The 26,421-nt window shown below is 39.3% G+C and overlaps 1 protein-coding gene across 13 annotated transcripts in view; it reads left to right on the top strand.

Moving 5' to 3' along the window:
- chd9 (chromodomain helicase DNA binding protein 9) overlaps positions 1 to 26,421 on the top strand; it is a 269,727-nt gene that overhangs the window by 159,283 nt on the left and 84,023 nt on the right. For all 13 annotated transcript variants that reach the window (XM_059992850.1, XM_059992857.1, XM_059992852.1 and 10 more), the window contains 9 exons: positions 643 to 983; positions 6,735 to 6,921; positions 8,007 to 8,156; positions 9,627 to 9,695; positions 15,998 to 16,053; positions 17,703 to 17,820; positions 19,198 to 19,284; positions 19,913 to 20,050; positions 24,266 to 24,387. In XM_059992850.1, coding sequence (XP_059848833.1) covers positions 643 to 983; positions 6,735 to 6,921; positions 8,007 to 8,156; positions 9,627 to 9,695; positions 15,998 to 16,053; positions 17,703 to 17,820; positions 19,198 to 19,284; positions 19,913 to 20,050; positions 24,266 to 24,387 — 1,268 coding nt within the window. The remainder of the gene's footprint in view (positions 1 to 642; positions 984 to 6,734; positions 6,922 to 8,006; positions 8,157 to 9,626; positions 9,696 to 15,997; positions 16,054 to 17,702; positions 17,821 to 19,197; positions 19,285 to 19,912; positions 20,051 to 24,265; positions 24,388 to 26,421) is intronic.

The following is a 26,421-nucleotide window of genomic DNA, read 5'->3' as shown; positions in this document are numbered from 1 at the left end:
GCATGAGTAGGCTTACTTTTTTTGTTATCACTGTGGTGCAATGCGCATGTGCCATAGGTTGGCCATCCCTGATCTAACCCTTCCCTCCAACATAGCCCTCTTGGTGGTATACTTCTGTCACCCATTCAGTGATCTCTTGATATTTATCATGGGATCACCTCTACAACAAGGGTTCCAACCTGGAGTCCACAGACCCCTTGGTTAATGGTTAGGGGTCCATGGCATAAAAAAGGTGCACATCAGGCATATGCACACATATGTCTCCATGCCACTTGATGCTGGATAATCAAGGCTGCAACACTGAGGATGTTGATAGTGCACGTTTTAGATGTTGTAGCCCTCTTAATGTTTTGTAATATGTATGGCCATTTGGACAAGCTTGAGAAGCACTTCGCACAGGTATATTTTATTTCCATACATCTATACCATAGATCATTGTGCTAAGTTTTCCTGAAGAAGAAAACAAATAAAACTAAACAAGCTATATTGCAGAAAGTAATTGTAGATAATACTGTTATTATTTTCTGTGGATATTTTTTATATTGTGTGGAGCCACAGGATAATGCAAATTGCATCTAAATGCATTGAATAGTAAAGGTTTCTCTGAATTATCCATAACATTTTATTTGTGTTATTTTGCAGCCACCTTCCTCCCAGACCACTGTTGATGGTTCTAGTCCACAAGCAAAGCAGTTTGTCAAACTACAGAATGCACAGCTGATGACGGGAAACAAGCAGAAAAATAAGGACATGCAGAATAAGCAAGAGAAGGCCAATCGGATCATATCAGAAGCAATCGCCAAAGCAAAGGCCCGTGGGGAGCAGAATATTCCCAGAGTCGTAAACCCATCCTGTTTGTCCACTGGGTCTGCTCGAAAGGAAGAAAGGAAGTCAGGCAAAGGCAAAGCAAAGCAAAAGGATAAAGATTCAAAGAATTCTAGAACTGGTTTATGTTCCAAGCCAAAAGACATTGCAAAAATAAGGTACGTTAGAGTGCTTCTCCTTGCGGCTACTCAGATTTAGCTGCAGCAGGTTCTGAAAGACACCACTCCTATTTAGTAGGCATGACACTTTACAAAACATAAAACTGGAAAAAAATATCAAGAGCCAGAAAGCTATTATTTACTTAATATGTTGTTCTATAATAAGGGATTCCCATATCTAGATCTTGAACTAATGTTACAACATATAGAATGATGTTGAATTGTAAGAGCATCCTCTGCTTATAGACAAGGAGCTAATATTTATTTTTAATCCATTTACTACCTTGTACCCATTACCCATTGGCCTCCTGGCCCTTTTCTTTTACTATTGAACTACCATTGCTATTATCATCAGATTGTTATTGCATGTCACTCCATCGTTCTTTGAGATGCCGCGCTTCACATAATTTCCGCTCACATTGAGCCTGATTCTTTAGCTAATTGCCTTAAATTTTTGTATTCTAGTTACAACAGTTCAAACACTCAAAATATTTCCTCTTTACAGTTTTTTGTCATTCAGAATATTAATGCCGTCTTATTCTTAACTGTTTTAAGGAAAATAACCCTGGTTTTATCATCTACAAAACTGAACTCTGTAAAATGGAGCCTTATAGATAAATCTCCTCGACCTGTCTCTGAGACCATGAGCTCATTCTGAAAGTGTGACGCCTTAAAAAGAGTGACCAGACTTAACAAGCTAGGGCACCTGTATATGAGTGAACCAGATGATTAACTTCACTTTTGGAATTAAATGATAACTGAATTGACTGATTTGCCTGTCAGAGGTGAAAATAGTTAAGAGGAGCATGGGCCATGTAGAAAGTCATGTTAGTGATTCTGGCTGACACTTTGCTTTACACTGTTAACAACTATTATCTTAACTACCACAGTTTATCCACTGGAGACGTGCCCTACTGATAACCAGCCACAAGAAAGATTAGCTTTGTGACTTAGCTTAGTCCTAGATCTAAATAATAAATACATATCCTCAAAATGTGGCATACTGTATGTATAATACTTTAGACATTTATAAATACTTCTGGTGGTTCGATATGATTCACCAAAGAAAGCTCTGCTTAAATTCCTATTTACATACAACTATTCCAAAAGTAAATGCTGTGACTACTGCATTATTCAATTCAGCAACTGAAAAAAAGACATTTGATTTAGCACTAGATTTATTGAAGCTGGTCAAAATTTTTTGTGGAGAGATGCAATGTTTATATTCAAAACCTTGATGAGGTGAAAGTAAAGTGGGATCATAGGAGTTTTGTTAGCTCACATTTTATCCTGAGATTTCCAAACTTGTGCTGTATATCAGGAAAAATATAATTGTGACATGTCAGTCCGTGGCCTCCTCTACTGCCGTGGTGGGGCCACACGCAGGTCGGAGGAGCAACACCTGGGTAGCCTCTAACCTGATGGCATGAACATTGATTTCTCAAACTTACAGTAGCTGCCCCCCCTTACTGTTTCCCATTTTCTCACCTTATCTCCTTACCTGCCCATCACCTCCCTCTGATGCTCCTCCCCCCACCCTTTCTTTCATGGTCTTCCACACTCTCCTATTAGATTTCCCCCTCCTCCAGCCCTTTTCCTCTTTCACCAATCAACTTCCCAGCTCTTCACCACCCTTCCCCCTCCCAGTCTCACCTATCACCTTGTACTTCTTCTTCCCCTCCCCCCCACTTTCTCTCTTTGACTTCTCATCTTCTTTGCCCAGTCCTGAAGAAGGGTCCCCGCCCAAAATGTAGACTGTTTACTCTTTTCCATAGATGCTTCCAAACCTGCTGAGGTTCTCCAGCATTTTGTGTATGTTGCTTGGATTTCCATTATCTGCAGTTTTTCTTGTGTTTGAAAAATATTATTGGCACTCAAAAGTTAAAGCATATTTCATTGTTTACTTCCAGGCAATTTACTTGTGCCAGGGAAAACTGAGCTGCATCTACACTTGTATTGAATTAGTGAAGGACAATGGGTACTCCTTAGAAATTACTTGTTTTTTATATTTGATTTCTAATGTTCCTTGGGTGCCTTTAAAACCTTTGCCTTGCTGTCAATTATAGCCACCCAATAGCTATAGACAAACAGAAATGGTGTGAAACTGTCTTCAGCCAGTTGCCTTGTGCTTTGGGACACATGCCTGAATGGAATAAATAGAGATCTGAGCTACATTATAGATTTTGCATAGATATATGGCAGGCAGTCTTTTAACCTGATATCAACACTGTCATTCTGTTGACATCTGCAATTTCAGTTGTGTTATTCCAGATAAGGAGTTTTGAATGCATATTTAACTGTTTTTTGATTACATTTGATTGTATCATTGTGAGGAAAACATAAAGTCGTTTCATTGGATTATACAATTCAATATTGGTTGTACCTGCTTTTTGTTTAGTACAGTTATCAATATCTGTGGTGGGTTGAGTTAAAGTGACAGAAGCAGTCCTTCATTCCAGTCCACAGTTGTCAATTATTTTCATATCCTCTTATATCCCCCCACCTATTACTCGCCTACAAACTGGGAGCAAGTTATAGTCACCAATCTGTCTGCCTTTGGGATGTGGGGGTGGGGGCAAAACCGGAGCACTAAGTCGCAGACCAGGACCAGGACTGAACTCAGATCGTCTGAAGTGTGAGGTAGCTCTTCTGATTGCTGGCAAGCAGTCAGAGTTCCTGACATCTACATTTATCCTTTAAGAATCTAATGGGTATTTATTTTTTTTATTTATTTTGATGATGTAACCAAATCCTAAAAAGCAAAAATTGAAATCCATAAAAATGGCTTTCAGCCATCTGTTTTGTGAAATGTCATGGTGTTACAGTGCAAGTTTCTGTTGCTTATTCTAAAACGATAGGTCATTTGGTTTTTGGATCTTTACTGTAACCAGGGCCAGAAGGTTTCTGGAGAGTACAAAACATTGAAATGATAAGGATAGGATGGGGGATGAGCATTGCAGCCAGAAGCACTGAAGATTTTGGTTGCTCAGATTATTATGCAAAAGGACCAGTTTACGCTCCTGGGTTCAGTCTCTCATCAGTACTGCATTATGTGATCTCAGACAGAGAGGAACAGTTTTGTTTTGGTCTCCTGAGCCTGATCTATCACTTTGTTTGATCTGGATTCATGCAGTTTACCTTCCCACTGCATCCCCGTAGGGTTCCTCAGGATTCCTTTTGGACTCAAAAGCTCGATGACTATAGACTATAGTGACTATAGACCATCTGCAAACCTTCAGGGTGAAGAAAGCTAAATGTTTGGTTGCAAACCTTCGGTTGAATTAAAATTAGATGTATTTGTTTATCACATATCGAAGCAGACAGTGAAATCCGTTGTTTGCGTTAACGACCAACACAATTTGAGGAAGTGCTGGGAGCAGCTTAGAAGTGTCGCCACGCATCCTGGTGCCAACATACGTAGCATGCCCACCATGTTCAGCAGAACAACACGCAACAAGCAACAAAACAAAACCTCTTCTCACCCTGCCCACCCACACAGTCAGAGACAGACCTCCAAGCCCCAGGACAGACTGCCTCTGGGCTTCTGCCCTCCATGTTTTGTGGCCCTAGACTCCTTGGCATCAAACTTCTGACCTCTGGACCCACTGACCTAGAGGCTTCGATCTCTGACCTCCCCAACCTCTGGGCTCCGACCGAGGACTTGCTGATCATGGGCCTCTGACTTCAAGACCTGGCAACTGACTCTGAGCCTGCAGTTTGCAATTTGCAATGAAAAGATTTCTCTTCCTATGTCCTAAATGTTCATCACTTTTCTGGCAACAGAAACCCCAAACCAAGGTTTGGCAGTCTGAAGAAACTTCACCTACCCTGTCAGTGTTGATCATCACGTCCCTATTGATACTAATATTACACTAATCTCGCTTTATTCTTCCCATCATCCCCACCTGGATTTCCCCATCACTTACAGACAAGGAACACATTTTCAGAGGGCAATTAACTTACCAACTTCCGTATCGTTTTGAAGTGGAGGAAAGCGGAGCCCCAGGGAGAACATGCAACCTCTGCAACAGACAGCATTGGAAGTCAAGATCGAGCCTGGGTTGCTGAAACGTTCATATTTGAAATTCTAATCTGTTTCCTATCATACAGTATATATTTTCTTATTATTTTTGGTATTCTGTTCAATTTTACATCATTGGTGGTTGGAACAGTTCTTCAAGTTTTCAATGTGCTATTTCATATTCACATATTCTGTTTCTCGCTTATTATTGTGATCTGTCATAATATCCTGAATTCTCCCAGTCAACAGGCGTGCCTTACTGCTTGGAAATAATTAAGCCTTTTTTAATTGAACATCGTTCTTAATTTACTTAGAGAATAATCTCATTTCCAATTGAATGGTTATTACTGACATTTTAGGCATCACTAGAGGCTGTTTCTGGGTTGTTGGTCGACCATGGATGTTGTGTCCTAGCTGTCTACATTGTTAATGGACATGCAAGCCAAGCCAGTACATTATGGAGGGTAAGCTATTGCCCTTGCAGCAGGTTCCCCCTTGTACAGCTGATGAATCTAAAGGAATGGCAGAGACCAATACAGTTTGCCAACAGTGGCATTGCAGGAGTTGCCAGTCAGTGATGAACTTAACGTAGGACTGCCTTAGGGACTCCAGCTCTGGATTTTTCCTCAAGGTTTACTCCAGAAGCCTTCCCCATGAGTGGGTATAGTCACAAGGCAGCAGAGGTCTGAAATCAGAGATTAGATGAGTGGTCAGCCATTGCCCCATCTGCTCAGAGAGACCAGTTTTAAGATGGCAGTAGCCAGCCTTTGCTGCTTGTGTCAGTAGAAATGGTTCTGCCGGGCTTAGGAGCTCAGTCACACGTGAAGATCAGGAGCTGGATTTGGTTGTCAGAGGCAATTTGAGATGCATGCCTTTGGGAGCATTTAATAAGTAGTGGGAGTTGATCCCCACTACTACACATTGGTTCTATAGTGATTAGCAAGCATTAGTCTTCCAACACTGGCCTGGTTCATACAGACCTGGGTTATGAATTGGAGACCGCCATTCTATCAGTCTGTTAACACTCAGTTAAGGTCTTAAATCAGAAGGGTTGCAAAGTAACTGGAAAACAGAAAACAAAGTGGTTCATCAAGATAGAAACTTGTTTGGAGATGTAATCAAAGAAAAAAAAATGTTGAATTATGAGACTCACTAATTCACTATTATTTTAGACAACCTATTAGTCTTAAGAGTTATCCCATTTCTGGTTTTACATTCCATTTTTTGGTATTAGGCTAGCATCTAATGACCCTTGAATATAGCAAACAGATGAAAGGGCCACTCTCTGTAAGAATCCATGCCATTTTTGATTATGAACCATTTGAGCGAGCAAGTAAAATGACAAGTATAAAGCTGGTGAAAACACATCCACACTAAACTGCTGCAGTATTACCTAGCAGGCAGTCTCTTGTACCACACAAGATGGGTGCCATGATCAGCAGACCAGTATGATGGCCTATTGGAAGATTTACTTCATGATGTTTTAACTTAAAGACTCTGATGTGGCAGTATCAACCATTAGGGAAAGTGATGTCCTTACTGTGTGTCAGATGGAAAGGCCTTCCATTATTTAACACACAGTGCATGCCTGTATTCACCATTCATCTCTTCCTAAACTGTTTCAAATATTTCTCAGGGAATTATTTTATATAGTTTGATAACTTCAAGTTTTAGATTAGTAATTAATTCAATACGACTGGATCCTCACCTGATGGAGTTTTATTCAACAGCAAAATCATAATCACATTGGGCAAGAAAAAGAAAAGGAGGAATGATTTGTCGGCAGAGGAGTTGGACTCTGAGCATATCTGCACACCATCAATAAAGAAAAGAAAGAATGATTTATCAGCAGAAGGATCTGATACTGAACAGATTCCCACTCCATCAATAAAGAAAGAATCCATCACTGGATGTCAGGTAAGGTTTAATATATAATGCTTTTGGGAAGCAAAACCATTCCCAGGAAGTGCCTAACACAGTGAGCAGCAGGTATAGAAATGGGGTGAGCAGTGTGGTGGCTGCAGCATAGACCAGAGGCTGGAATAGATAGGTGAAGGGCAGTTAATGTGGTTTGGGGAAGGAATGTAGCCTGAGAGGGAGAAGTGAATTACATAAAGATGAAAGGGTGGTTGGAGGAAGAATAGGCAGCATGAGATGATGGGGAAATGGGTGTGACGAAGAAGGATCCCAGAGAGGAACTGTAATAATCTGAAAAGGAAGAGAGATGGATGGTAAATTTTAAAAAAGCTGGAAAACATCATTGAGAGATGAGGGAAGTGTATGTGATTGAGAGGGACAGAAGAGAGGACATGAGGGGAAATAAATGAAAAAAATATTTATTAAGGTACAGAACGGAGTAGGCCCTTCTGGACGTTTGAGCCACACCACCCAACAAAACCTCCTACCCTAATCACGGGACAGTTTACAATGAGCAATTAACCTACCAAATGGTATGCCTCTGGACTGCAGGAGGAAACTGGACCATGTGAGGAAACCCACTCGGTCACATGGAGAATGTACAAACCCCTTGCAGGCAGCGGTGGGAATGAATGAAATTAAAGGCCTGAGAGAAGGTTAAGCACAAGGGAAGAGAAAAAGAGAAAATAAAATATAGCAGAATCAAGAAACAAGCCCAAATACTGTTCCTTGATTTTCTACATTTATTTTGCTTAATGTTCATCAGACCTATACAGAAGTAACTTCTTATTTTCTCTCAGGCAAAAAAAATGGTATGACCTAATCTTGATGAGATTTCCAGTGTGCTGGCTAATTGTTTCCTAGGTAACCATGAACATTAACTCTTTTCAGTCAGAATTCAGACTTGAAGACAAATAATTTTGGTTTCAAAGTAGGTCAGCTGAAATGTAAGAGAGATTTCCTTTAAAAGAAAACTCAAGCTGTTTTAAAATGCTGAATATTTTTATTCAGGTTTGCTTCATGGCTGTTAACTGCCTGATAGAAAGACTATAATGCTGATTTTAAAATTGTAATTAATTTTGCAGAAAAGACGATCAAACAGACAAATAAAAAGAAAGAAATATAATGAAGACATTGGGATGAAGGTTTCTGATGATGATGATGGCCTTGCTGCTAAAGGAAAAAGCAAGTCTGGTGTAGTTCTACCTGCTGAACAACCTGTGCAGTTATTTGTGGTGAGAGGCCATTTTAACCATTTGTAGCAACATATAATGACTGAAGGGCTGTGGAAATCATGTAAACAAGTTGGATAAAAATAGCCAGATGCTGCAGTAATATAGCCAGTATGACTAAAGTATGGATTAACTAATAAAAGTTGTTGATCGGGACAACTGATCTTTCTGGGTAACCTCCAATCTGACAGCATGAATATTGATCTCTCTAACTTCTGGAAATTTCTCCCCTCTTCCCCCTTCTCTCTTTTTCCATTCCCCACTTTGGCTCCGCTCTTACCTCTTCTCTTCTCATCTGCCTATAGCCTCCATATATGCCCCTCCTTCCTTTTCTCACATTGTCCATTCCCCTCCCCTATCAGGTCCTTTTGCACCTATCACCTCCTAGCTTCCCACTTCATTCCCCCCCCCCCCCAAAACCACATAGCATTCTCCTAATCTGACTTCACGTATCACCTACTATCTTTTATTCGTTCCTCTGTCCCACCCCACCATTTTACATTTTGCTATTCTGGCATCTTCCCCCTTTTCAGTTCTAGTGAAGGCTTTCAGCCTGAAACGTAATCTGTTTATTCCTCTCCGTAGATGCTGCCTGACGTGCCGAGTTCTTCCAGCACTTTGTGTGTGTGTGTATGTGTGTATGTGTGTGTGTGTGTGTGTGTGTGTGTGTGAGAGAGAGAGAGAGAGTAGATTCTTTTTGGTTTATGATCTGCCTGTAAATGACTGCATGGACTATTAATTTCAGTTTTAATAAATTCAAAGTATCACTGTGGTATTCAGACAATGGAAGGTCAAGTGTTCATGTGGATCTTCAACACCCAAAGACTAGGCAGCCAATCACATTAAAATTTCTCATAATCAAGAAAACGAATGAATTTTAATTACCTTTTCAAAAATTATCAATTGTTAAATAGTAAGTCAATGCTTAATGCCTTGTTTAAGGTAGAAACTGAAATAATACATTAACTTGATTAAACAAACTTTGTATTTTGAAACATCCATGAAGAGAACTACAGAAAAACTAATTTTAAAGCATTGTATTATTTGTGACGCAGTGATGATTTCATTGAATACATACTTTGATTTTGTGACTCAGTCATTTTAAAGCAGAACTGGTTGACATTGCTTTGCTTAGGATTTATTCAGAAATTGCCTTTGATTCCATTACAAAAGAAAGCATTGGAAAGACTTCGCATAATGACTAATAGGATTTCTGCAAATGGGAGCGTTTGTGTGAAAATCCTCAAATTGCTTTGATATTTACAGAGTAAAGATGGGTGAATGCCAGCAGTTTTGGACCTAAATTTAAGATTTATTGTTGATCTTCTAACTTGGCCTTAAAATTTAATGTCATATACTTGGGTAACTAGTATGTTACTTCTCCTACTTATTTGGAAATTACATCATGATGGAATATATAATGGAATTCTCTTTCTGTTAGATATTGTTTTAAGAATTGTGTCTCTTCCCCAGGAAAACCCAAGTGAAGAAGATGCTGCAATTGTGGATAAAATTATGGCTTCAAGACTAGTGAAAAAAGAGGTGAGGGTCTTTTCATTGTGGAAATAGCTCATTTTTACTTGTTTTTGGTTGATTAACTATGAACCAAAAACCAAGGAACTGGTGCAGGAGACAGGAGTTTAGATTTCTGGAATATTGGCTTGTCTTCTGGGGAAGGTATGATCTGTAGAAAGTTAAGAAACTACAAGGGTAAAAGGACTCTGATGAGAGTTGTATACAGGCCTCTGAACATTGGCCAGGATGTGGGCCGCAATTTACAACAGTAGATGGAAAAGGCATGTAAAAAGGGCAATGTTAAGATTTCAATATGCCGGTAGATTGGGAAAATCGGGTTGGTGTTGGATCCTAAGGGGGGAGTTTATAGAATGCCTACAAGATGACTTTTGACAGCAGCACATGGTTGAGCCCACTAGGGGATCAGCTATTCTGGACTGGGTGTTGTGCAATGAACCAGAATTCATTAGAGAGCTTAAGGAGCTTAGAGAGCCCTCGTGTCAGTGATCATGATACAATAGAATTCACCCTACAATTTGAAAGAGAGAAGCTAAATTCAGATGTTTCAGTCTTACAGTGGAGTAAAGGGAATTACAGAGACATGAGAGAGGAGCTAGCCACAGTTGATTTAAAGAGGACACTAGCAGGGATGATGGCAGTGCAGCAACGTCTGGAATTTCTGGGAGCAATTTAGAGAGCACAGAATAACTAAATCCCAAAGAAGAAGTAGTATTCTAAAGACAATGTGATGCAACCATAGCTGACAAGGAAAGTCAGAGCCAATGTAAAAGCCAAAGAGGGGGAATATAGTACAGCAAAAATTAGTGGGAAGTTAGAGGACTGGGAAGCCTTTAAAAACCAACAGAAGGCAACTAAAAATTTCATAAAGAGGAAAAAGATGGAATGCAAAGGTAAGCTAGCAATGATATTAAGGGGGATACAAAAGTTATTTCAGATATATAAAGAGTATCTTGTGTATTTTATAGTCTAAATTTACAACTTAAGTTACTAATTTCTAATCATTTGTTAGAGCTTTAATTCTATATGCTGGTGAGGATTATTTGGTTAATATTTGTCATTAAAATTATCCCAATCCTATATCTAAGTGTATTGAACTCTATTGAATCTGGTGGTCCAGAGTCTGAATAGTGAAGTGTTCTGTCTGGACTTACTGCAATATTTAAAGTCTATTGCCACATCTCTCCAATTGAAATTACATTTCTTCTGGATTATAGCCACATGCTCATTGTTTCTCAGTTTGGTAGCCATCTGCAGAGTATCATAGTTGGCCACACCAGAGTCTTTAGAAATAATTTTACTTTAAAATTTGAAATTTCTAAGTGTGGTAGTTTATTAAAGGTTTATAGGATTTGCTAATCGCCTGCAGTGTTCCTTACAGGCAAAACAACTTGAAGCCAATTATAAATGTTAAAGTGAACATTGGGAGTTAATACAGATTACATTTAATGACTTGTAATGATTTCTTTATTAAATATTTGCTTTGCTCTCTGAGATTATTAAAGGAAGATAGATAATAAAGTAGATAACTGACTCAGAGGCATGAGGCAATCTGCAGGTGCTGGAAATCCAAAGCAACACACACAAAAATTGCTGGAGGAACTCAGCAGGCCAGGCAGCATCTATGGAAAAAGAATAAACTGTCGACATTTTGGGCTTCTTCAGGGCTGGAAAGGAAGGAGGAAAGTCAGAGTAAGAAGGTGGGGGAGCGTAGGAAGAAGTACTTCTCTTTCTTTCCAATCTTGAAGGGTCTCGGTCCAAAACATTAACTGTTTACTCTTTTCCTTAGACGTTGTCTGGCCTGCTGAGTGCCTCTAGCAACTTGTGTGCATTGCAACTGACTCAGAAGGTACAGTGCTAGTACTTGAAAGATCACTATTTTTATACAAAGAAGCAACTCACACAAAATGCTGGAGGAACTCAGCAGGCCAGGCAGCATCTATGGAAAAGAGTAAACAGTCGACATTTCAGGCCAAGACCCTTCATCAGGACTGGAGAGAAAAAGGTGAGTCAGAGGAAGAAGGTGGGGGGAGGGGACAAGGATACACACTGTGATAGGTGAAACTGGAGGTGGGGGTGGTAAAGAGTTCTGAAGTTGATTGGTGAAGGGGGACTCTGATAGGAGAGGACTGAAGATCTTGGAAGAAAGACAAGGGGGTAGTGTACCAATGGAAGGTGATGGGCAGGTAAGGAGATGAGGTAAGCAAGAGAATGGTGAAGGGAAGGGAGGGGGAAGTTCAAGAAATCGATGTTCATGCAACCAGGTTGGAGGCGGAAGGATGGGGTGAAGGCAGGCATGTGCACATCGATTTCTTGAACTTCCAATAAGGCCACCCCGCCCCTCCATAATTCCCCATTCCCTTTTCCCTCCCTCATCCTATCACCTCCCTCTGGTGCTCCTCCCCCTTTTCTTTCTTCCATGGCCTTCTGTCTTCTCCTATCAGATCCCCCTTTTTCCAGCCCTGTAACTCTTCCACCAACTTCCAATCTTTTTACTTCACCCCTCCCCACCCCTGGTCTCACCTATCACCTTGTGTTTCTTCCACTCCTCCCCTCCACTTACTCTGACTTCTTGTCTTTTCTTTCCTGTCCTGATGAAGGGTCTCGGCTCGAGACGTCAACTGTGATCTTTTCCATAGATGCTGCCTAGACTGCTGAGTTCCTCCAGTACTTTTTGTGTGTGTTGCTTGGACTTCCAGCATCTCCAGATTTACTCTTGTTTGTGACAAAGAAGCAATTAATGCTTTACTGCTGGGTTCCAGGCCTGTTATTTTAATGAGAACTGAAAAGTACCACAGAATATAAAGGAGAGCAGGGAATCTTTGTGTTGGTTTGTAGTCTGGGTATTCACTCTCTTTTTCAGACAACCAAAGGCTGTGCTGGCAAAGCAGGGGAGCTGGTGATTTTCATCATTAATGTTTCCTCGCTAAGTGGTTCCTTTGATGTAAAAAAAATGGCCAGTGTTTTGCAGAGTCTTATCATGGCACTTTATTGTCAGGGTGGGAGTGATGTCATGTATCAGATTAGGTTATTAGAGAACCTTCGTTCTGTGCACATTTAGAGTAAGGTCTGACTTTTTGAACATTTAGTGGCTTCTGTGTCTACTGGGTTGATCACGCATTAGAATGAAGCCTTGCATGCCATCATGCAGCAGGCGTAGAATGGTAATTCTCCAATTCTCTTGCACTCTGATTATTCATTGGCATCCTTGACTGTTCCATCGATACCAAACCCAAGGTCAAGAAGCACCTTATCTTTTGACCAGTGATGTTGCAGCTCTCAGAGCTCAACGTTGAATTCAGTTTTAGGACGCCAGTTTATATCAGAACTGTCCACTTTTGATCTTTGGTCATCAACCTGCAACATTAGCTGAGCTTTTCTCTCTCCATAGATGCTGCTTGACCTGCTGGGTATTTCTGGCATTCTCTTTTACTTCAGGTTCCCAGATTTCTCATATTTAGTTTTGCTTTCTCACATTTTTACTTGCATCTCCTCCAGACAGATCAACTGCATTTAACAAGTTCTCATCCCTCTTCCCCCAGCCGGCGCCAATTATTTTTGTTGCAATCAATCTCTCTGGGTCACCTCCACTCCCATTGTTTGCAATTTAAATGTTTGATTTCCAACGTTTCTTTCTGATGACAAGTCATTGACATGAAATATTAATTTTTCTCTCTCCACATATGCTGCTTGACCTTTAGAGTATCACCGTCATTTTCTGCATTTGTTTCAGATTACCAGTTTCTGCAAATTTTTTTACCTTTCCTGTGGTCTGGAGAACACAATTCAGGCAGTAAATGACTTATGTACATTTTTAGTACACAGTCCTTGGTATTCCCAGCCTTGCTAATAAAGGAAGGCATCCCATTTGACCCTTCTGCTATTTTGAGCGTAGCAGAGCAGTAAACTGCTGTTTACCAGGGGATTTTAATTTGGGTAATTTAACTATTAAATTAATATTCCACAGAAACAAATATCACAATTATTGAATATAAATATTACTTCTGCACAATTTAATTTATTTTCTGTAATTCAGCGATAATATACCACAACTCAACCATAATTTTCTCTGCACTGCTGTACTAATATCTCATTAATTTCTCTCTAAACAGCTGGACTTTTGTATGAAAATACTTACTCTACCTACCTTAACACGAGTATTTATACAAAGATCTCCATGAGAAAAAGTCATAATATTTCTTTGGTTGAACTGCATGGCTGTATTGTTAAATTAGACAAGGAGGAAATTTTAGCTTCAGCTCTAATTGATTTGTATCTAGCATCAATTGTGTGGCTGGAGCCAAGTTGCGTTTTGTCTGCAGGAAGTGACTGACAATCTCAATGTCTGTAGTCTGGACAAAGTTTCTCACAGCTATAAATAGTCCCATCAGGTGTCTGTGAGGATAATAGGCACCCAGGCACATTGGAGCTGTTGCTAGACTGGTGTAACCTTCCAGTGTTTCTAAATTCATTGAGATAAAGATGTGAGACAGTATTGTTAGACAATAATTTTGCAGCTATGCTATTAATGCTTAGGTGATTTATGTTATTAATGCTTATTGAGTTTAGCAATGTCCAGAAAGGTCCTTCTTTTTCTATTAGTAATCTGCCAATAAGTTAAATTGAGGGAACACTTCGTCCAGCAACTGTGTTCCATCTGCCAAAAACAGAACTTCCCGGTGGCCAATTCCCATTCTGATGTGCCGGTTCCTGGCCTCCTGCTGTGCCAAGATGAGGTCACCCTCAGGGTGGAGGGGCAACACTTGATATTCAGTTTGGCTCCCTCCAACATGATGACAAAAATATCGATTTCTCCTTCCGCTAAATACATTTTTCCACCTCTCCTTCTGTTTCCCACTCTGGCCTCTTCTCAGCTGCCTAACACCTCCCCCTAGGCCCCTTCCTCTTTCTGTTTCTCCTATGGTGCACTCTACTATCAGATTCCTTCTTCTCCAGCTCTTTATTTTTCCTACCCACGTGGCTTCATATATCACTTTCTAGCTGACCTTATCCCCTCCCTCAGCGTTTTATTCTGGCATCTTCCCCCTTCCTTTCCAATCCTGATGAAGGGTCTCGGTCAAAACATCAACTGTTTATTCATTTCCATAGGTGCTGCCTGATCTGCTGAGTTCCTCCAGCATTTTGTGTTTTGCTTTAGTAAGTTAAATAGTTTGAAGTAGTCTTCTGTTGACTGTTGGTGTATCTAACTTTTAACAAATGTTTGTAATATCTATTCTTCCACAATCTACAGAGTGAAGTGTGAGTTTTTTTTTGATTTACTGAACTTGCAGTAGCTGAAGTTGTGATTGATTCATCGGGGGGGGGGGGAGGTTAATCAAGGCTGATCTTACTGTAGATCTTATTAACATTTACACTGCAAAATTGCACATTGTATTCATTGGGGTTTCTGGGTGATATTAGAAGGTAAAGAGAAAGGAAGGCTCTTAATTAGTTTGTTTTAGTCTAATGGCTATTTATGGGTGTTTGTAGGTGTTTTCGTTAACTTTATTATAGTATTTTAAAGATTTTGATATTTGAGTTATTCAAACAATAGTTTTAAATATGATAAAGACATTAAAAAGTGGTAACTCTCATAGCTTTTAGTGCTGGCAAAGCTAGGAGCATAGATTTACAGGCTGTCAAAGGCTTTTAGGTGTGGTTCATGTTGGGGACAATGTCAGCATGGCACAGCAAACTTTGTTACTGTCTGAGCATTGGCAGTGAAGTCTGTGATGTTTCGGCCCAACGAGATTGGCGGTCGACATATGGACCACTTGAGGGATCGATGGACAAAATAGAAGTCATTTTGAAATAAGGAATGGAGACAACAGGACTGGCCTGTATCGTGATGTGAATCAAACCGTGCATGAGTTAGAGGGAGTAGAGAGAAAGACAGTGCTTACCACATTTTTAGTCTGAGAAGTATCTGGAAAAATCCTTTAGGATGATCAAAAATTTGATTGTCGGATGTGTTTTTCCCATAAAGCTCCCCATGCAGACAACCCCTCATTCCAGGTTTGGTTGGGTTCCTGGAAAACCGTCATCCATTTTGCAATTCTCTGTAGCACAAAGCCACACCATCCACTCGTATCAGCAACTGAAAACTGGAGAAGGAAATTACCTTTTATTCTCACAAATGCTCTGAGTGATTTTTGTGAATATTATTCCATACCTTACATTTTAGGTAGAGAATTATGCATTCTATAAAGGTGATTTTCTGGAACCTGAACAGTCGTAACACGGGGTTGCCTGTATTTATTCTTGAATGAACAGTTGACAAGTAATTTTAATCAAAAGGCTTCTTTGTTTAGGTGGCCAATGGACATATGGCTGATGTTGAAGAATTTTTTGTTAAGTACAAAAACTAGTAAGTAAATCTTTTTTTTAATGATGTGATTTTCTACTTCAGGGTTAAATTCAGTGGCCATTCAACATTCTGCTTGATCTTGCTACTTTAATTTAGCCATGGAATATGTATATATCACAGCTAGTTAAGAAGAATCCAAGTAGAAATGCGTCCGTGTATATCTCATGGGTGAAAAGAATTTTATTGCAAAATATATTTGTGGAAAAACAACAGGCTAATGAGGAGCTGGAAGCTTTGTTCTGGAAATAAAATGCTTAATTGTGCTTTCCATTGGGAGATTAAATTGTATTCCCAGCTTCTCTGTGATGTTTTTGCATTATTTCTAGCAATTGGCCGCTGAATGGAAATGGAGGAGGTACGTGAGCAAACTCTCACGCATTAATTCAGGTAGTTGTTAAATGACTGAATGCAGGTGATTAGCAAAATGTGAAAGAAGATAAAATCTGAAGCTGATTTTAATTTGATCATGAAAGATATTGCATATTTTGGGCCGCATAGTGAGTTTACAACTTGTTGAAATCATCCCCTTTAAATTTGCTTCAGTTATGCTAAACGACAGTATAATAGGATTCCAGAAAAGAAATATTTAAGTCTAAGAAATGGTTTAAGTACTACACAGTTCAAAAAAAAACTTACCTTTGTGTAGTTACTTCCACATCCCCTTAAGCTCATCCTGAGCACTGTATCTCCAGTGAAGTACTTTTTTTTTAAGTGCTATTAGTGCAGAAATGGCAGCATACTGTGGTGAGTCTGAAACATGGTGAAAACGTCCAGATAAATTATTTTTGTACTATTGGCTCAATGAGAATATCACTTGCCTGCTGTTCCTCAAAATAGTGACTTTGAATCTGTAATATTTGCCTGAGAGACCAGTTGGGGACTTGGGTTATGTCTCATCTAAAATTCAGCAGGGCAATCTGATACCAACAGAATTTCAGTCTCGAATTTTGTATTAAGGCCTCCACAATGAGACTTGCACCTGCAACTTTCTGGTTTTGGTGGGAGTGCCACTAATTGGTCCACAGCTTAGTCAGCTCTATGAACTTGCTGGAATTTGAATTTACTACTTTAACAGTGTTTTGTCACTAAAGTGAATGATTATCTGGTTTTAGCAGATTTTGCTCCCACAATCTTAAGGCGGTAAATATTTTTGTTTTGTTCTCAAAAAAATATATTGATAAGTAACAATGGTTCAGAAATTGTTGGGAAGAAATGGTCTGAAATATACTAAGTGAAGGAATGGTAGAAACAATTTCATTATTAACTTCCAGAAGGGAATTAGTTAATTAATAGAAAAAAGGGGAAAGGAGTCTTACTGGTTACTGTTAAAAGGCCAGGGTATTGAGGCAAATTAAATAACTTTATCAAAAGACAGTGTCCAACCTCAAAGTATTACTTTCTGAAGTTTGTGCACTCCACCCTGGAAAATAAATTCTGATTTACCCCTTAGTTAGTTTTGCTGTGAATAAATGCTGAACATCACACAGGCTGTATGAAGTGCAACTACTCCCTTTATAATGGTGCACATTTGGTGATTTTAATAAAATATTGATATTTATGGATAACACGGTTTAATAGATGAGTATTATAGTTTGTACCAATGACTAATTAGATAAGTGGAGTGAATTTTTTCATATTACAATTTCCAGCTCCTATTTGCATTGTGAATGGGCCACAGAAGCACAGCTGATGAAAGACAAAAGAATACATCAGAAAGTAAAACGGTTTAAGGTTAAACAAGCACAAAGAGGCCATTTCTTTGCAGCGGTGAGTTACAAAGTATTTATGGACTAAAATTAACCATGGGTACTTTGCATTTTTCCCATTGTCTTGGCTTGCTTCCAAATTTGTCTTAGTGTACAGACACATATCATGCTTTCAGGTCCATTAAGTACAATCTTTACAGAACAAATTTCTGTTGCAAACAAATTATACAAAGTGCCAAAAATACCTCTGATCTGGAATGATGTTTGTACTGCACTAGTACTCGTGAGTCTGCTGACTCTCCCCACAGTGTCCACATTAATGAGCTCCCCTAGATTCTGTGTACTCCTGGCTTCTAAGTGAGTACAGGCAAGACCTAGTTGAGTTGGGCTTATTTCATCAGGGCAACATTGTGTCTCTTCAGCAGATGGTTGATGTTTCTTTTACTTCTGACAGTTGTGCATCCTTTTGCTGCATCCAGAACTTCTGGCTTCAGTAACTTTGACTGCATATCAACCACGTCCAACTCCAAAGTAGATCTGGCTTCCAAGCACACACACACATGCAGACAACCCCTGAAACTCGGGGATTGAAGTACCCATATGGCTGTTGAGAATGTGGTCCAGACTCCTTAGTTTTGGTTTTTAAAAAAAGTGCAATGAGAGACTGAAACTGGGTCTCATTACCTCCTCCTGAAGCAAAAGGATAGCAGATCAACTTTGTATATCTCACGGCTCAGTCTTCGCCTCACATAAGTGACAGAAGTTTTACTGTCCTGGCAGACATATGCTGATGGGTGCTGTAAGACATTCTGCTGGAAGCTGTTAAGGGGATGACAACTCACCTGTTCTTTCAAATCATACCCATTGCATACTAGGCCTTTTGCCAGCAAATGCAGAACCGTCATGCTGTTCATTAGATCAGCAGAGCTTGCTTCGAGCTACAAGAGACGTGTGCAGTGTGACACAGCGCAACGTACTTCTATTGAATATGATCTAATTGTATCCTTTGAGCACGAACTGAGGTGTTATAAAACGATAGCTAACATAGCCTCTCCCCACCCCAGCTTCTTGCAGTGCAGAGAGCTAAATAACCTATGTAGGCCAGGGATACCAGCTAATGAAATATTTCTAGTAATGCTAGCAAGGACCCCATTCCTTCACCTCACAATCATTCAGCATTTCTTCAGCAGGACTGGCTTGTCAACTGAGCAGTTCTTGAATTAATATTTGTAAGGGCATAACCTTTCATCTTTCAGGTTACTTTGTGAGATTATAGTGCGGTGTATTTTACTGTGTAAAATACTGTAGTACAATGTGTATTTCGTATGGAATCGTATCTGATTTTAAATAATTATGGGAAAATATAGTTACATTTCATAGTTAAATAATCAGTACTGAATTATTTATCATTTTTCCTCTGTTGTAAAACTGCTAACAGATGGATGATGAGCCATTCAATCCAGACTACGTTGAAGTGGATCGAATATTGGAGCACTCATGTTGTGAAGACAAGGACACTGGCGAGGTAATGTAGTGTAATCCTACTGAGCATTCCATAGAAAGAACATTCTTTGGAATGTAGTAAATCTCTGGTCTTAAGCATAAGTTACTGATTAGACTAGATTTTTGGCTTAAGGTCCCTGCCATCTATCTTAAATTATTGTTTTACATTATGAGAGATAGGAATATGATTTTGGTTTGGGATTCATTCTGTTTTGTGTCATAGGTAGTAATTTCACCAATAATCATCACTGCTGAACATTGTCATTTTTTTTCCATTCATAGGGTCTATCTTGGATTTGAAATTGGTTAGAAATCATAATGTAGATTGTACACCTGTCTGTCTTTGGTTGCGCATGTGTAATTTATTTTGTAAAATTCTATTGTATTTACTTTTTCTTGTAAATGCCCACAAGAAAATGAACCTCAAGATACACTTTGATAATAAATTTACTTCAAACTTTGTAGACAGGATTAACATTTTCCTAAAGTGGCAGTATTTATCATATTCTGTTTGCATCTCTGACTCTACAGTGCAATTGGAATAAGCTTATTTAGAATGAGATCATGCATTTTATTTAAAGAGCTTTCCACAGAATAGCACCTTTTTTTTAGTGGATAGACTTTCTAAGCTCATTGTTACTTTATTGCAGGCCGTAGTTTACTACTTAGTTAAGTGGTGCTCACTGCCATATGAGGATAGTACCTGGGAGCTTCGAGAAGATGTAGATCAAGCAAAGATTGAGGAGTTTGAACGGCTGCAACAGGCAAAGCCTTCGCTGAAACGTGCGGTAAGTAAGCAATATAATGCTGGTAGTTTACTGCTAGAAAAGTTCAAAGTTGAGATCCTTGCTGAAACTTTATATCATGCAAGTAACCTTTTGATTTCTTTTAAAGAATGGAAATAATCTTCATCTGGCATACAGCTTCTTAGTAATAGTGGTAAGATCCTGGCCTCTGATTCAGAAGGTTGAGGGTTTTGTGTTGAAAATGAGGCATGAAGAAGACAATTAATAGCTCCCAGGATGATTAGGGGTAAATAGTTCTTGAATGTATAGTAAATCATAGTACCTAGAATCCTAAATGAGCTTAGTTATGGATAAGAGTCAAATGTGAGGAAATGAGATTAGTTTAGGTGGCCCATTGAATGAATTAGGCCAAAGGACCTTTTGCTGTGCAGTACTACTCTTTGACTCTTAAGAGATTCCTAACGTACTGCTGGCTATCGCTACTCAATAGTAGAATGAACGTTTTTGAAGGCATGTTTTTCCAATTCAATAAAATTGCCAGGTAATATGTGTGTAATGTAAATATTTGTAGAACTATAGAACATTGGCTTGGGGAATAAGTGAGTTTAGTAGAATGTAAACAAAAATAAATGTAATTAGGTTGCAAAGTACCTTTTCACAACAGTGTGTCTGGGAGGGACTCCACAAGCTAGATCTTAAACGGCCAGTAATTAAGATACAGCGGATTCCAGTTAATTGGGACCAGTACAGTTTGGCCCAATTAAGCAGCTGCCTCGATTAGCCGAAATTTAGTTAAAAATGCAAACTACTGTTTAACTGAGTAACAAATTATGTACTTAAATGAAATACAGAACAAGTTAGAACACTGGCTGTACTACTATGTACCAAAAAAACTGTAGTTCTGAATAGTTACAGACAGTGGAATTATTCCAGTATGTTCTTTTGATAGACTGTAAATGAAAAAAATCAGCACAGACACCTAGTGCAGATGATTGACTGCCTTCACAAAATACTTCTGATGATTGCGTTTTCCAAATTTTCATTTTCATTGTAACATTAAAGATGATTGTCAATATCCTCAAATTCTTCATAGTTCGTAACTTGTCTAAGGTTGAAGTAGTAAAATTGTTTCATTTTCACTCCCAGCCGTTTCTGACATCTCCAAGTGTGAATGCTTGAAACCACAGTGAACGAATTGCCTTACCAGTTCTCGCCAACTGTCAGTGACAAAAAGAGCCACTGCGTTTTGAACATAGCTGATGCTATTTTAAAACTTTTCACTCAAAGTACGGTGTATTGTTTAATGGCCACGCAAGTGCAAGCAATTGATGCTACAGGCAGTCCCCGAGTTACGAACGTCCAAATTACGGACAACTCGTACTTACGAACCGAGGAAGGAGAACGCCGTCTGCCATTTTAAGTCATTGCCGTTGACACTGTGTTGAGTGTTTAACTTTGTATTTGGCTTAAATTTTTCTTAGTAAGATTCACCCTGACCCCCCCCCCTCCATTCCAGTCAACTGGTGGCTCAGTCAAATCGGCACCGGGCTAGAGAACGGAGGTTCCCGAGTTCGATTTAGTGACAGACCACTCCCATGTCGAGTTGATGTCGATCCAGTGACTCCCATACCATCCGTGCCGGGTTGATGTCAAGCTCGCAACTTGACCTCGTTAAAAAAAAACACTGCCACTTCCAGTTTAAATTCCCACGTGGAATATTGTGGAGGATCAAATACCCAAACCCAGCACAGCACCCACTTGTCCCATTTAACCTGTCTCAGTGCGGTGCAGTTTAGCACCAGGGGAATTCAGTGCTGTGGTCCTTAGGACCCAGCAGACCTCAGGAGCTGGCGCAGGTTGGGACCCGCCAGCTGCAGTGTTTATGTTCCATTGACGGGAAGCGATCGCGATTGAAAATAAAGTGGAAATAATAAAGCGTTTGGAAAGAGGTGAAAAGCCATTGGTCATTGGAAAAACGTTAGGCTACGATTGGTCAATGATCGGAACAATTTTAAAGGATAACAGATAAAGTGAGAATAATGGATCATATGAAAGGCCCTGCCCCGATGAAAGCTACAATTATTACTAAGCAACGTAGTGGTTTAATTGGTAGAATACATACATTTCTTAAGTGTTTTATATGCACAGAAAGGTAAAATATATACTATATACTAAGACAAACGTTTGACTGACTGACGCTGAATAATACCGGATGTACTTGTTCCGACTTACGTACAAATCCGACTTAAAGACAGACTTAGGAATGGAACTCGTACGTAACCCAGGGACTGCCTGTAGTTAGAAACTTCAGCAAGTCTCCTGTCCCAAATAAGCAAAGAGAATCACAGCTATTTTCTTGATTAGCTTTTGTTCTTTAAGGAGTTAGAACATAGAAATCTACAGCACATTACAGGCCCTTCAGCCCACAATGTTGTGCCAGCCTTGTAACCTGATCTAGAAACTGCCTAGAATTTCCCTACCGCATAGCCCTCTATTTTTCTAAGCGCCATGTAACTATCTAAGAGTATCTTAAAAGACCCTATTGTATCTACCTCGACCACCATTTCTGGCAGTGAATTCCACACACCCACCACCCTCTGTGTGGAAAAACTTACCTCTGACATTTCTCCTATTACCTATTCCAAGCACCTTAAAACTATGTCCCCTCATATTAGCCATTTCAGCCCTGGGAAAAAGCCTCTGGCTATCTACATGATCAATGCTTCTTATCATCTTATACAGCTCTATCAGTGTACCTCTCATCCTCCATCACTCCAAAGGGAAAAGGCCAAGTTCATTCAACCCATTCTCATAAGGCATGCTCTCCAATCCAGGCAACATCCTTGTAAGTCTCCCCGCACACTCTCTACATCCTTCCTGTAGTGAGATGACCAGAACTGAACACAGTACTCTAAGTGGGGTCTAACTAAGGTCTTATTTAGCTTTAACATTACCTCACAGCTCTTGAACTCACTCCCATGGTTGATGAAAGCCATCATGCCATATGCTTTCTTAACAACTGTCAACCTGCACAGCATCTTTGAGTGTTCTGTAGACAGGGACCCCAAGATCTCGCTGATCCTCCACACTGCCAAGAATCTTGCCATTAATATTATATTCTGTCTTCAAATTTGACCCACCGAGATGAACCACCTGGGTTGAACTCCATCTGCCACTTCTCATCCCAGTTCTGCATCCTGTCGTCGTCCCAAATAAAAGGCTGCTGCGATTAACCTCTGGCTCGATTAATTTGAATCCACTCTTTTGGTTTTCACAGTCAGAAACAGCCTGAGAAGAAAACAAAACAAGTAACTATTAGACTGCTGAGTGTCATATGTATTTGTTGTTACGGGAACATTCCAGGAGAATTAACGAAATATGTCTTGACTTGTGTTTTTGTTCCTTGTCTTTTCAAAGGTTGCATGTGTGCATATTGGCACATGTACAAGTTTACTGACTACTGATTGTACTGTAGGTCAAGGAAAATAAGTTGTTGCAACTTCTCAATCATTGTATCAGATAGATATTGAGCAAAGAGAATTAGTTCTGGAGGATAAAGAAAACTTGGATTTTGTGCCTTTCAGGGACATCCTATAGCCAATGACTTAATTTGAAGTGTGCAGACTGAAATGATCAAGCAACAGTGCAGCCAATTTACACATAGCAAGCTGCAACAATCATCAATACAATAATGACCAGATGGCACTTTTGGAAATATTGGCTAAATGTTAAATATTGACAGGGAGACTTCCTGCTGGTGTCATGAGAAATTTTCTGTTCCCTTTGGAGAGTTGGAGAACTCTTGGTTAAGTGCCTGATCTGAAACACAGCATCTCTAACAGTGTGGCTGTTCCAAGAGCTCATTTTCTGTTGATGTGTGTGGAGTGGGACATAAACCTGAGCATTAATTCAGAGTCAAGAGTGTCACTGACTGAGAGACAAGGACTATTTTCATTCTAAAATTTGTTACATTAAAATGAAAATATGAAGATAACCAAATTTAAAAGGTATTGGCAGCAGTAGAAAATAGATAATTAAGGCATACAGTATTTTGTGCTGCCCTGTTTTTTGTTTAGCAATTTGGTTATAACTGAGCATTTTTATTCAAAATTTAAACAGGTTAACAGTAAAATACGTATTGCCAAAAACATTAGGGTACAAGTAAAAATTGCAGTTCTTAATGACCTGAAGAATGTATTTCCTGCTGCTCAGCTGTTTTCTTACTTGTGCTTTATTGTCATTCCCCTCTTAACAAAGGAGCGACCTCCTCCCACTCTTTGGAAGAAGCTTGAAAAATCCAGGGAATACAAGATTGGTAATGAGCTCAGGGAGTACCAATTGGAAGGAGTTAATTGGCTCTTGTTCAACTGGTATAACAGGTAAGAACATAGTCTGAAGACTTTGTACTTAACACTTTAAATATCTGAAGCATGTGACCAAGAATACAGAAGATCTTACCATGTGGAAGTCCAGAAATTTTCATTCCATTCTAATGAAGACTGCCATTAATAAGGTGATCAGATGCAGTAGTGATGCACTGTTTACCTGTTCATATGAATATGGGTGAGACTGTTTGATTTGGTGTAATGCAAAAAAGTCAGATTGCTGGGGAGGTGATGTCACTTTTAATAGTGAGTAAACTGAAGTGTTTAATATTGGAATGAATACTTGTACTTTTTTTTTTGTTTTTGATGGAATGTGGATACTGAATGTTAATGCTAGCATCCGTTGTCCATCCCTGAATTGAGGAGACTGTTAAGATTCAAGCACACTACATGCTCTGGACTTGGATATAGATCAAACTGGTTAATAATAGCAAATTTCCTTCCTTGAGGGACATTATAGAATCACGGCTTTTTTAACAACAAAACTGGTAGGCTTATGCTTCATATGACTAGCTTTTACTTTTAATTCCAAATCTACTTAATTTATTTACTTATTATTGAATTTTAAATTCCTTGGCTATGGGAATTCAACCGGCGTTATTGAATCAGTAGTCCAGGCCTCCAGCTATTAGTTCAGTAATTTAACCTCTCTGCTATTGTAGATAATTAATTTTAGTTCTGATAAGTATTTTCTCTAACTGCGGTTTCACATTGGGATTGATATTGCTCTAGTCTTCCGCTGTTATTTATCATATTGAATTACAATAATTTTATTTATTTTCTATTTGCACTGTTTGTTCTCTTTTGCACACTGGTTAAACGTTCAAATTGGTGTGGTAATTTCATTGATTCTTTTATGGTTATTATTGTTTCTGGAGTTTTTGAGTTTGCCTACAAGTCAGTGAATCTCAGGGTTATATATGGTGGCATGTATGTACTGTGATAATAAATTTGCTTTGAGCTTTGAACAATGTTCTATATAGATTTGCTCATCTTCCAGTTCTGTGCAGAGATTTATCATGCTTTGATATATAACAAGATTTATTAGTTATTCACAACACTTTAAGTAATAAGCATAAAATTAACAAATTAAGTCCAAACAAAGCATCATTTTCACTGAGTAACAGATATTGTACATCGAGGATTTCTTACTGTACAGTTTTCCATTTACTTGTGGTCTAAATTATAGTGCCTATTGTAAGCATATATTTGTGAAATACATATATTTTTGTCCGAAAGTGCTGGAATCAAAGATGAATCAGCATACAGGAGGGAGATCGAATAATTTGGTTGAATAGTGTCCTAACGACAATCTCTCACTCAGTATCAACAAGACCAAGCAACTGATTATAGACTTAGGAGAGGGAAACCAGAGGTCCACGAGCCTTGTCAGTCCTCATCAGAGGTGGAGAGGGTTAGCAGCTTTAAATTCCGGGGTGTTACTATTTCAGAGGACCTGTCCTAGACCTAGCACGCAAGTGAAATTGCGCAGAAAGCACAGCAGTGGCTCTGCTTCCTTAGGAGTCTGCAGAGATTCGGAATGACATCTAAAACTTTGACGAACTTCTATAGATTTGTAGTGGAGAGTATATTGACTAACGGCATTATGGCCACGTATGGAAACACCAATACCTTTAAACAGAAGATCTTACGAAAGGTAGTAGATTCGGCTCAATACATCATGGGTAAAGCTGCCCCAACCATTGAGCACATCTGCATGAAATACTGTCATAGGAAAGCAGAATCCATCATCAGAGATCCCCAGCACCCAGATCATGCTCTCTTCTCATTGCTATCAGCAAGTAGAAGGTACAAGAGGCTCAGGACCCACACCACCAGGTTCAAAAACAGTTACTACCCCTCAACCATCAGGCTCTTCAACAAGAGGGGATAACTATTGCCCCATCATTGATATGTTCCTACAACCAATGATCTCACTTAAAATCTCATTATCTCATGTTTTCCTCATTTATAGCTATTTATTTATATTTGCATTTGCACAGTTTGTTGCTTTCTGCACTCTGGTTG

The sequence above is a fragment of the Hypanus sabinus genome, chromosome 17 (genome assembly GCF_030144855.1).
Source record: "Hypanus sabinus isolate sHypSab1 chromosome 17, sHypSab1.hap1, whole genome shotgun sequence".
NCBI classification, from domain to species: domain Eukaryota; kingdom Metazoa; phylum Chordata; class Chondrichthyes; order Myliobatiformes; family Dasyatidae; genus Hypanus; species Hypanus sabinus.
This window is presented reverse-complemented; position numbering and strand designations above follow the sequence as displayed.